This window comes from Poecilia latipinna, unplaced genomic scaffold, assembly GCF_001443285.1.
Source record: "Poecilia latipinna isolate Pla-1442-1.1 unplaced genomic scaffold, P_latipinna-1.0 Scaffold351, whole genome shotgun sequence".
Taxonomy (NCBI): domain Eukaryota; kingdom Metazoa; phylum Chordata; class Actinopteri; order Cyprinodontiformes; family Poeciliidae; genus Poecilia; species Poecilia latipinna.
Window position 1 is genome coordinate 494,865 of NW_015112967.1, and position 12,073 is coordinate 506,937.

Below are 12,073 nucleotides of genomic sequence, written 5' to 3' on the forward strand. Positions count from 1 at the left end.
CAACTTTCTTTTTTTTTCCCTTTTTTTTTTTTTTTTTTTTTTTTTGCCATCATAAAAACTGAATTGGTAACCAACCGTTTCGTCACACAGCAGCTCCCTCAGTTCTTCCTGCGTCTCCTCGTCCAGCTTCTCGCCCTCGGGGCTGCTGTCGATGAACGCTAATTCCTCTTCCGTGCTCTCTGTCGTATCCAGAATCTCGGTGTGAGATTCAGCCGGACTCTCCACCGGTGGAAACTGTGTCTGGACTATCTCTGTTCTCGTCTTCCAGGGCCGGAAGGGACTGGAGAGCAGCAGTTGGTTCAAAACCGGCTGCTGCTCGGGTGAACCGTAGAGCTGCTGGGAGATCACCGAGTCTATGGCCAAAGCTCTCTGTGCTAAGTGCTTTACCTCTTCTTCAATCATCAGCCACACCTCCTCAAAATGTTTTGCGTCGGTAATAGCAAAATGCCTACACGTGGAAACAAACGCAGTCAAAAAAACAACAAAAAACAGGTCTCTAGAGGCAGAGCGGCACTCGTTTGAAACGGGAAATCTGACTCACTTGACTTGGTTTTTAATGCGTTCGTGCTTCTGGGTGTAGTGTGAATAATCTGTCAAAGCAATGCTCTGCTTTGCAAATTTTTTCTGGTGGTCGATGTAGATGTTCTTCAGCTTTTCTATCTCTCTCGCCTCCCTGGAAACACAAACCAGTCGACGTATAGCAGCGGGTGCAACGTAGGTTTCGGCATGGGAGAGGAGCCGTGCTACCTGGTGATCCTGCCTTTGATACTTCTGAATGTGGTAAGAAGTATTTCTTCCTTTTCCATGTACAAGTGTCTTTTCATCTTCAGGGGTAAGTTGCTGTTCTGGACTTTTTTCTGTTCTCTCTCTTGGGCCTGCAAAGCAAAGAAGAGGACCGCTTAAGCCACAAGTCAAGTCGTAAAAACCTTCTCGCCTCTTACAGGTTAGCAAGGTTTTTCACCTTAAGTCCGTTGATTGCTATTAAATTATTTCCTGACGCTACCGGCGACCAGCTCCTACGGGCATTCAGTTTCAAGGGAAATGTCAATATTGTGATTTTTTTTAAGCACATATGTATTAATGATTGACAAATCTCATTGTTGCTCCTCTTTTTCAGTTTAAATTTTTTAAATTAAAATTCAAAAATACTTAATCCCAAAGTTAAATTAAAGGTTGCAACTCATATCATCCAAGAATCTTCAAAGTTGTTGTGGATATAGTGATGGCTGTCAGCAGGTAGGATCTCCTGTAGCAGCCAAACATCCACCGTCTCAACCCAAACAAATTATGAACAAAAGTCAACAAAAGCAACAAATCAGAACTAACATAACAGAGCTACTCCAACATGTTGCCACCACAAGTAGGAAAGTTCTGGAATGAGTGGAAAATATTGCAAATGGTGAAATAAGATAGCTCCGTGGTTATGGAAGTAAATGTATACCTTCAGATTGATTTTTGATAGATTTTGGAATAATAACAAATGCAACAAGCAAGACCCTTTGGCACTCTTCTATCTTCCCACATACCAGAATTCTCAAGCATCTCTCATAATCCAAGGCGTTGAAGACGTGATTGCTCTCTTGACCGATCTCGTGAACCTCTCTCTTGTATTCCTCCAATTTCTTTCTCCTCTCATCTAGCCTCTCGAGCTGCAATGGGAGTCATTCAGTGGTTCATTTAATGAAGGGAAATGAAAATGTTGGACTTTCGTGTACGTGTGTGCTTCATCTCAGAAGTGCAGTCATCCTGACCTCTTCGTCCCAAAGTTTCTTCAGTTCTCGATCCAGTTCTTCTTTGTCTTTTGTAAGCAGGATGCTTATTTCCTGCCGATGACGACTCTGCACAAACAATCACCCCAGCGATAGTTAGTGAAATTTACATTCTGGGGAGTTTACATCTAGACATTCGTCATGGGAATGAATACATTTTTGACTCGGACAACTTTTTTTTTTCTATGATTTTAAAAAACAAAACCCCTGTGCACAAGTTTGACTTTATTTTTGATTGTAATTTTAAACACATAGATGGTTTGACACATAAATATACTCCTTCTCTTTATTATTGTCCTTCGACAAAATGCACCTCAACGATGCTCTCTTTTCCAGCCACTAACAAGGTTTTGGAATAATTCTGGTCGTATTTCACCAGTCATACTGGCAAAAATATCTAAATTAGTTTAAACTGCTTCCATGGCATACATCCTGATTCAAAGCTAAGTGACAACATCTTAAACGGGCATTAATAAGGGGATTACGGCGGCCCTTCCACAAATTTGACAGTTAACATTAAGCTTCAAGAATGTCCTTCTCAAAGTCCTGTCTTCAGTTAACTTTTGCTTAGAAGCAGATCTATGATATGTAGATAAAGAGTAGTGAAATACCCAGCCGAAATGATCCCAGAAATTTGCTAATAGCTAAAACAAGAAAAAAAAACACAAGCCATGAATAATATTACATTCATGCTCAAATAAGAGTGTATATAAACATTTCTGTGGAATTGTAGAAAAAAAGAAACTTGGAAACCAAACCATTCGAAGCTGCGTCTCTGTCAGAACTGGGTCCCACCTCAATCTGGGCAAGCTCCTCCCGGTAGACTTTGGTCATAAGCTTAATTTGGTCCTCCATCCGTGCAATCATCACATTAACCTCCTCTGCATTCTTCCTCAAGGTGCTCGCATAGTTATCATCTTGGAGCTTGAGCGCCTGTTCACCACAAAATGATCGAGCTCATGAATTTGGAAAAAAAACTAAACAAAATAAAACATAAGAACTGAATGGAGTTACCTGCAGAAGCTCATTTATGATGGCTTTCTTATCATTTATAATAGTGGAATAAAGCTCCTGCTGCTTCTTTAATGCCTTCTGCAGGTCTTCAGAGACCCCCTTCTGATTTATAAAGTTCTCAAATTGTCTTCTCAGTATTTCATCAGATTTTTCCTGGCTTGAGATTAAATCATTTTCCAGCATCGCAGCTCTGATTGACAAAAAAAACCAACCACAATAATGGTTTGTGTGGTGATTTAACCTTGAGATACTAACTTTAACCTACCTGCTGAATAAATGTAAAATAGTTACCTCTTTGCTTGAGCTTTGCCCCGCAGTGTCCTCTGCAACACCATTTTGGCGTCGCATGCAATTTGGGTGTTTGTCACTATCGTACTCAGATCTTTCTGCAGAAGTTTTATCCTCTAAAAACAACAATGTTAGTTTTACAGTAAGGCATGAGATATTGTCTCTCAAAAATTCAACCAAAACAAAGTGAAAGACAATAAAGCAGAGTAAGTTTAGACAATAAACATGTAACAGTGTATTTCTTTACAGCTACTGCTGATTATTTGTATGAAATCAACACAGTGAAAGAACTGCCAAAAAGAAACGTGCAAATCAAATATCTGACAGCAGCAATAATGTCACTGTAAGATAATTTTCAGATATACTAAGTAAAATATTTAAAATTTCTTCTTAGAAGACTTAAAATAGATATTTTCAAAGCAGCTCACTGAGTGACCACTGCAACAGGGCAAATTACTGTATTTGCCCTGTTGCAGTGGTCACTTGATGGAGACAGATAGTGTTGGAATGTTCATCTCCATAAGGTAATGAGGCTGAAAACTGATCAGTGAGCAACAGCACTTTATGCCTTTTTTCAAAACACTTTTTTTTTAGCACTAGTGACCTTTATTTGCTGAATGTTGCAATGTTGTTGCCAAATAGTGAGATCCTGCTGTCAAATAGAGTGATGCTGTTGCCAAATAGTGAGGTCCTGTTGCCAAATAGTGAGACACTATTGCCAAATAGTGAACTTCTGTTGCCAAGTAGTGAGATACCATTGCCAAGTGAGATACTGCTGCAGAATAAAACATTATGTGACCATAGCTCCAAGCAGTATAAAGTGAAAAAAAAAAAAAAAAAATCATACAGAAAACAAATGGGTTAAAAATGTAGACCTGTTCACTTTCTCTCTCCTGCTCCTCTTTTGATTTACTTTCCTCTTTACCCTCCATCTTGAAGATTTGCCTGTAAGAAAAAATATTTTTGAAAAATTTCACCGTTCGACCGAACATTAACAATTTCGGGATCAAAGGAAACAACTTCAGTTTTATATATTCAGTTTACCTGCTCGCTGCTTTTCCGCCGAACTACACAGGGAGCTCTTGTACCTCTTTAAGGTTTAAAATAATTTCCTCCTTATTCACAACACGTCAAGTGAAATCTACTGGAAAAAAATGTAAGCAGTTCTAATAGAAACGAACAGCTCGTTTGTTTGCAAACTGTTTCTATGGCGACAGAGGTATCGGACTGCGTCAAGTGCTGCATTTAAAGGTCCCCGTAAATGTGCAAGAATGTTGATATCACAAGTCCCATCCCTTTCTGTTATAGCAGGCAGGTCCTTCTCTGATATATTCAGGATTGCTGCTTTTGTGTGAACTCCGACACCTGAATTAGTATGTGGAAATGATTTCGCAGACTAATTCACTATCTTCTACCTGTTTTCAAACCTGTTCCGACTTCTGCGGCATTTTTTTTATGTTTTGAGACGTGGGAAATGGGAATCCCTTCTTCAGCAATTCAAAAGTACCATTGTTTATTTTTATTTATTTTATCATTTACAGTCAGGGTCTGTCTGTTTCCCCCTTAAATAACTAAGACAACGAAGTACAACTCAAAAGACATTTAAACTTTTGAAAACGTGAAAAATAAAAAATTGTTGTTATAATTTTGAGTTTTAAAGGAATATTTTTCACTGCAAAAGAAATGTGGTCGACGTAAAGATTCATAATTATTAGTTTTATAAGTGTACTTTTGAGACGTACTTGACTTTCTAAATCACAATATTCAGATTAAAAGAAGTATTGGTTGTTCTTCTGCAAAATCTGGTGTTATTGTTACGGCCCAAGGCCTTTTCCTTTGGGTCTCTAAGGGTGCGTTCACACTGCAGCCTGAAGTGACTCAATTCCGATTTTTTTGATGTAATGCGACCTGTATCCGATCTTTTCATGGCAGTGTGAACAGCACAGGTCGGATTCTTTTTCGAATGTGACCCATATCCGATACGTATCCGATTCAAATACGACCTAATGTCCAGGTCGCATTCATCCGAACTGAACGTCACTGATTCTCCACAAATCTCCCTATTCTGCGTCCTGATCCGCGCAAGCAGGAAGAAAAACAACAACCATGGCGGAATATATGAGGATTAAGTTGTTAATATGCTGCTCCGGCCGGACAACAACTTCAAATATGTAAGCTAAGCTCCACCGTTAGCATCCATGTTTACTTCCGCAAACACCGAGCACTTCTTCTTTTCATGGCGGTTGGCAGAACACTGAGAACGCTGACGCTATGGCGCCCTCTACTGCGCATGCGGGACACTTTCAGGTCGTTTGCCCGTTTACACTGCAGAACGCATACAAGTCGCATTTACTGGCAGTGTGAACGGCCCCGGCAAAAAAATCGGAATTGCCAAAAAATCGGAATTGAGTCACTTCAGGCTGCGGTGTGAACGCAGCCTAACATCCATGTTTTGGACTCCTTAATTGGTGCTGATTGGAAGTGGAGGCAGCTGGCCAGTGTCTCCAGATGACATCAGATCCACCTTAAGATGCACCACTTTCTCTGACTAAGCAGCTCATTCTTTCTGTCTCCCTGCCACTCTCTCCCTTTTCTCCCTTTCTTCCCCAATTAGTTATGATTTTTATTAAATAAATACCCTTTGAAGTTATCCCATGCATTGCTTCCCTTTTATTTGTTATGGTTTAAGAGCCAGACCGTAACAAAATATATTCTTTTTGTGTTACTGACTTAACTTTATACATGCACCACAACAGGAACAACAACAATAATAACACTAATAATGTTAATACTTCTGTATGTAAAATATTACAACTTATTGTTTTATTTTTTTTTTCTAAATATAAACATATTTGTACATGTAAAGAAATGTAAAAATCAATTTCTATTTTCTATTGTTGTGTTGATCTATCACACGAAATCTAAACAAAATACATTGCACTTTTTAACATGACAAAGTGTGAAGTTCAAGGGATATCAATACTTTTTCAAAAGCTCTGCATCCTAGTCATTCTTTGTCTATGCATACTAATGGATTATGACCATCCTGGGACACTTTTACAACAAATACACTTGCTGAAGTGCATTTATTGGACTTCAGATGTCCAACAAATGCACATTAGTTGGACATTTATCAAAAGCATGTTTGTTTGTTTTTTATTTTAGTATTTTTGTTGATTTCATTTCTTGGACTTGACACGCTCAGGCTTACAGCTGGTTCATTTTGTTCCTGGCTTCATGTGGGTTGAGATGGAGCTTCCTGTTTAGACAAAACGGTTTTCCATCATCCAAAGATCACAGGAGAGCTACTGTAAATGTGCTACAGTAGAGAAATCCAATCCATCTTTTAATCCAACATCATATCTCATAGCATCATATCTCATATTTCCTACCCATATTCTTACTTTGGGGATCTTCAACATTCCTCTTTGTCGTAGTTTCTCGAGACTTTTGTGAAGAGTAACGTTTTCCTGTTCCAGAATTTTGATGCGAATGTTATTTGATTGCTGTTGTTGTTCCATATCCAAAATCAGGTTTCCTGTACCTTGAAAATCATAAACAAAATCATCATATAATTCAACATTGCAATTCGCCACTGCAGAAATGACAAGAGTTACATATTAAATGTTAAATTCAAGTCCAGAAAGACAGCAAATCATAGCCGTGAGTTATTAAGTTGTGACCATTACTTTCTTTTCCTCCTCCTATGTCACCAGAAAGGCTCTGTAAAAAATAGGTTAAGTTGCTTTTTATATACAGTAAATACAGGATATAACAGGGCACCCATTTCTAACACTACTGATTTTGATATAAGCAATTAATTCTTAATATGTTGTTTAATGATTAAATGCACTCAAATTACAGGTCGGATTATGTATGCTACTTCAATAAAAGATGCCTTTTGTACCACAAAATATATTGTGTGGAGGACTTTAAATGCAGGTGGGAATTTCCTACTTTGTGGTTGAGTGTGAGCCCAGTTGTTGAGCTCTGGGAAAGCCACCAAGAGTCTCTCTCTCTCCCTCAATGCCTTCACGTGCTCCATCAGTTCGGCTACACGCTTTTCTAGCTCTTCTACACGCGTCTGTAGCGTTTGCTTCTCTTTTTGGAGCTCTTTACAGATGTCCTGGTGGAAGAAAGCAACTATGTAAGCATTTAGCATCAGTTTCTGAATTACAGAAATGAAAAGGCTCTTATCTACCTGCTGCTGAGAGAGCTCAGCCTGCTCCTGCTCCTTCAAATCGGTTATCTTTTTCAGCTGATTTTTTAAGTTGGTCTGTGCCTCTTCTTTTACTTCCAGCTGCCTCTGTAGCTCTTCACGCTCTACATCAAGAGCATCGACTCTCTTTAATAAGGAATTCTGCTTGGCCTGCATTGACTAGATTGACAGCCATACAGCATTTAGCCCATAGGTATTGAAATCTGTTGATTTGAGTGATAAACAGCTGTGTTTTATCTGCAAAGCTGACCTCCTGTTGATGGAAAGCGCTCTGGTACTTGGCCTTCTCCTTGTCAAGAAGAAGTCGCGTGGCACTGAGCTGAGTCTTGAGCTTCTGGATCATTTGTTGCAGTTCACAGCAGGTCTTCTCCTCTTTTTGTAGTGTTTCCACTTTCTGTTGAAGTCCCAGTTTTTCACCCACTATTAGGAAATGGATGATAAATGATTCATTATGCAGCAAAATAAAAAATAAAAATAAAAAAAAATTAAGCTGAATGAAAAGAAATTTAGCATCTCATTCTTTACCGAGTGTTTCCAACGTTTCTTGCTGGAGTTGTACTTTCTCCTTGAGTCTTGTATTGCTCTCCTCCAATGACAAAATTTCTATTAGAAATACATCAAAGAAAAATGTTTATACAGTCACATTTTTTCCACATTGAAACCACAATATATATTTTCTCAGATTTCAGAAACCAAACACAAGTGGTCATAAATGTGGAGTAGAAATGACACATAGTTTTCTGGTCCTCAGCTGAATTTAGGTCAGGACTTTGACTGGTCATTCTGACCACTGAATATGCTTATCCACTGTAGCTCTGGTTGTATATTTGTTATCCTGCTGTAAAGTAAACCTTCTCCCCAGTCACGCGTCTTTCTCTGCCTCCATCTAGTTCTCTGTACACTTCCCTTTGTAATTAGCTCCACCCATCTTTATATCCTCTCTGACCAGCATAACTGTACTCACTGAAAAAAACCCAACCCCACAGCATGATGTTACCACCACCATGTCTTATGATGGGAATGATGAGTTTAGGTTGTTACTTTTCAACAGTGGCTTCCTTTTTGCCAGTCTTTCAGTGGAGTCAGATTTCACACAGCAGCTGGATTCACACTGAGATTAAATTACACTCAAGTTGTCTCAATTTAATTATCATGTGATGGGCTTGTGATGGACCTGCACCCTGTCCAGGGCGTGGCCTTCTTCTTGTCCATCAATGGTTGGTGATAGGCTTCTTGCAAGCACTAACAGGGCATAGGTAACAACTGATGAATAGGATCAGGGCTGAATGTGTGAAATAAAATTTTCTGACTTTTATTTGTCAAAAAATTTAGGAAACCCTGTATCATTTTCCACCACTTCAAAGTGTGTCGCACATTGTTGGTTTATTGCACAAAAATCTCAGTGAAAAACATTTAGGTTTGTGTTTGTAACATGATTAATGTAAAAAAAAAAAAAAAAAAGGGAGGAGGGATTAAACAGATTTAAATGAAGTCACTGTATAAATAATATGTTTACTACCTCTTTTAGATTGTTTTCGCTCTTCTTGTAGTCTTTGCTGTGTTTCTTGTGAGGTCCTCTCTGCTGTCTGTAGGGAAGACTCCAGCTGGGCCATGCGGACCTGGTGTTTCTCTACCTCTTGCTGGAACTCCTTCTTCGCACTTGCCAGCTGAGAACCGGACCGGTTTCGATCTGTTTCAGCTTTTGCAAGTGCTTCTCGAAGAGGCTGGACGGTACTCCGCACATCCTGAAGATGCTTTGCGAGGCAACGCATGTCCCTGAGTTGCTCTTGGGCCCACTGGGTGACGTCACCCACCGTCATCTGTCCCGGACCCACCGTGTCTTTCATGGCGCCTGAGAGACGCTTAAGAGATGAGGGAAGACCCTCACTCTGGAAAAGGTCTATCAATGCATCTCCTGTGCTTCTCAGAAGGGACTGGACTCTATGACATGCATCACAGGGAATGAGGGATGACTCTGTCATCTGACAGGCAGTGTTGTGGTGTTTGGCTTTAGAATAGAATGGGGCATTGTGAACTGGACCTGAACGTTCGCTTTTCTGGGGTGAGGTCGGTGAAAACAGAGCAGATGAACAATTTCTGCATAAATGAGGGCCTGGGCTAGTTGGGGAAGATACATATGACTCTGTCTTTGAGTAATCTAACGTCTTTGTTTTTGTCTGTTTTATGTCTTTGGAGTTCTCCTACAAAACAAAACAAACAAACATTAAAATGTACTGAAATATTTATGTTGCGTCCAATCTGTAACGAAGTCAAGTTTACCTTCTTGTTCACACACTTAAGCAAAGTACCCCAGTAGTTCCTAACCACAAGGCCCACAGAGAGGCATCCTTTTTGATGGCTTTGGTCTCTTCCCTGTCTTCCCCTCTGCAACTCACTATAAGCACTGACGCTTTGCAGAAGGAAGAGGAGTCTAGTCAAAGCAGAGGAGAAAGCAGCATGTTAAGAGAATTTTCTCGCATTTGTTTCTTTACAACCAGAAATTTTAACACATTTTATTGGCATTGTGTGTCGTAGACCAACAGAAAGGAGTATACAATTGTGAAGTAGAAGAAAAATGAGACGTAGTTTATTTCACAAACAAAACTAACAGGTGAGAAAAAAATCTATTAGTATACAGTCTCTTCTGCAAAAGAATTAGCAAAAAATTCTTTTTGCTAAAGAATGTTTTGCTAAGTATTGGCTGGAAGAATGGGTGCAGAGACATTTAAAACCCTGTACCACATAAAACCCATATAAAATAAGCTTAAGCTTGTGGTTGAAACTTTAAATTTGTTAACAAAAAACAAACAAACAAACAAACAAAAAAACAAAAACAATTATAGAATAAGAATATTTTTACAGCTTAGTGTACTACCTGTCAACCACCAGCTCCAGTAAAACAACATGCGAGTGCTGATTGTATGCGTCCTCTCCATTCACAAAGTCATACTCCTCCAGCAGGTCCATCAAATCCAGATCGCTGGCCAATTTGTTGGGGAACTTCCAGGAGGTGTAACTGATCGGTCCGGTTCTAGAAACCACGTCCACAATCGCACCCTGAATATCCACCAGGTCTTTCCGGAGGCTCTTAATGCAGTCCTTGTGGCCCAACAGCTCACTCATGTCTCACAATTTGTTTTAATATTCCCAGTTAAACACAGAAATAACCCATCTGACTTGTTTACATCGCGTTTCCCCGACAACGTCAAGAATGCCACTCCAAGGTCCATAATGCACTGCGGCGTGTTTCCGGATGTAAAAAACCTCCATTATCCCAACGAAGCTGAACCGTAGTAAGTATTACGAGTTTGGCAATTTACCTGTAATTAATTACATTTAAAAATATACTTTTACAATTAAATTGGGTTCGGAGTGTGTTTACGTGTCTTTGCGTTTGTCTGGTTTTCGTAGCTTTCCGTTTGGAGCAGTGGAGACGCAGCCATGCCGCCTGGGCCCGTTCAGATAGTTCAGCCGGAGCCCAACAACAAGGTAACGCCGTAGCTTAGCTAATGTTAATGGTTAGACCGCCGACTCAACGGAAAGACTGTGTGGAGTTCTGTCCACGTTTTTGCTGTAAAACATATTATTTGTCTTGAGTGTGCGTGTGTGTGTGTCTTTTTGGGTTTTAAAACAAGAAGTGGCTTTGTTGAACATAAATGAATGAGTGGTTTAGCTCGTTAGCATGGAGGCTCTCGGTAGTTAGTTACAGCGGGACACTAGAGGTCTTTATTTGTTAGTAGCCTGACAAGAAGAAGTGCAGAGGAGAGGAGGGGAGGACATGCAGTAAATGGACCGGGCCTGGAATCGAACCTGAGACGGCCTTTGTTAATGAGCTACGCGCATAACTTAAATCGTAAAACCTTTGACTCCGACACAGCCTTTGAATTTGTGGACTTTGAATGTAGCATTTTTCTTTTCTGAATAATTAAAATAGCTTTCTAAATAAAATTTGCTCAACAAATGAAGTTTTTTATTGAATGAGTGTTTGATTTTATTGATTTTGTTTAATTGCAAATCCAGGAATTTCTTCTCAAGATCTAGGGTTGAGAACATATTTCTGTAAGACAATTGATAATGGTGCCAAAACAAGTAGTTATTGTGTTCAACCCTTAATAGGTAACACCACTTTTCTGTTGTAATGTGTTTTAAATCATATTATTCACCTGATAAAACAGTGATTGCTCCAGGAAAATTAGACAATATGACTAAATTAAGAAAAAAAAAATTGTTACACTGTTGGACAATTTAACTAGCATAAAAAAACTGAGCCTGAATTTGTTGGTAAATATGAAACAGAAATTATGTAGTAATCCTATTTACGCTTTGCTATCAGTCAGATGTAGAATTATTGTAAATATTTACGTGTTGAAATTAGATTTTTGGCCAAGTTTATTTTCTATTCAGTATTTCTATTGAATTAAATAGAAAATAAATAATTTTGTAGTGAATTTGATTTTATATATATATATATGTATATATATATATATATATATATATATATATATATATATATATATATATATAAATTGAGTTTGTTCTATCTATATATATAAGTTATATATTTTAANAACTGATCAGTGAGCAACAGCACTTTATGCCTTTTTTCAAAACACTTTTTTTTTAGCACTAGTGACCTTTATTTGCTGAATGTTGCAATGTTGTTGCCAAATAGTGAGATCCTGCTGTCCTGCAACAGGGCAAATTACTGTATTTGCCCTGTTGCAGTGGTCACTTGATGGAGACAGATAGTGTTGGAATGTTCATCTCCATAAGGTAATGAGGC

At 38.9% G+C, this 12,073-nt stretch overlaps 3 protein-coding genes across 5 annotated transcripts in view; 1 reads left to right on the top strand and 2 right to left on the bottom strand.

The window, feature by feature from the left end:
• The window catches only part of drc1 (dynein regulatory complex subunit 1 homolog (Chlamydomonas)), a 10,727-nt gene extending 6,184 nt beyond the window's left edge, over positions 1-4,543 (bottom strand). Inside the window, exons 1-11 of one of the 2 annotated variants that reach the window (XM_015035941.1) lie at positions 4,116-4,543; positions 3,947-4,016; positions 3,075-3,187; positions 2,784-2,973; positions 2,565-2,702; positions 1,752-1,838; positions 1,527-1,649; positions 748-875; positions 542-673; positions 412-448; positions 76-333 (exon numbers count right to left, since the gene is read on the bottom strand). In XM_015035941.1, the coding sequence (XP_014891427.1) occupies positions 76-333; positions 412-448; positions 542-673; positions 748-875; positions 1,527-1,649; positions 1,752-1,838; positions 2,565-2,702; positions 2,784-2,973; positions 3,075-3,187; positions 3,947-4,003 (1,263 nt within the window). In that variant the 5' untranslated portion in view covers positions 4,004-4,016; positions 4,116-4,543. Of the gene's footprint in view, positions 1-75; positions 449-541; positions 674-747; positions 876-1,526; positions 1,650-1,751; positions 1,839-2,564; positions 2,703-2,783; positions 2,974-3,074; positions 3,188-3,946; positions 4,017-4,115 lie in introns of both variants that reach the window. The other variant, XM_015035939.1, reaches the window with a different exon arrangement.
• Positions 4,544-6,193: 1,650 nt separating this feature from the next.
• On the bottom strand, positions 6,194-10,506 carry ccdc157 (coiled-coil domain containing 157). The gene is made up of 9 exons (XM_015035942.1): positions 10,166-10,506; positions 9,571-9,721; positions 8,810-9,491; positions 7,816-7,893; positions 7,541-7,710; positions 7,273-7,449; positions 7,029-7,197; positions 6,476-6,615; positions 6,194-6,330 (listed from the first exon to the last, which is right to left on the bottom strand). The coding sequence occupies exons 1-9, from the start codon at positions 10,411-10,413 to the stop codon at positions 6,307-6,309; spliced, it is 1,839 nt and encodes a 612-aa protein (XP_014891428.1). The 5' UTR covers positions 10,414-10,506; the 3' UTR covers positions 6,194-6,306.
• Positions 10,500-12,073, top strand: part of sf3a1 (splicing factor 3a, subunit 1) — a 9,222-nt gene continuing 7,648 nt past the window's right edge. For both annotated transcript variants that reach the window (XM_015035936.1, XM_015035937.1), the window contains exons 1-2: positions 10,500-10,583; positions 10,702-10,779. In XM_015035936.1, the coding sequence (XP_014891422.1) occupies positions 10,732-10,779 (48 nt within the window). In that variant the 5' untranslated portion in view covers positions 10,500-10,583; positions 10,702-10,731. The remainder of the gene's footprint in view (positions 10,584-10,701; positions 10,780-12,073) is intronic.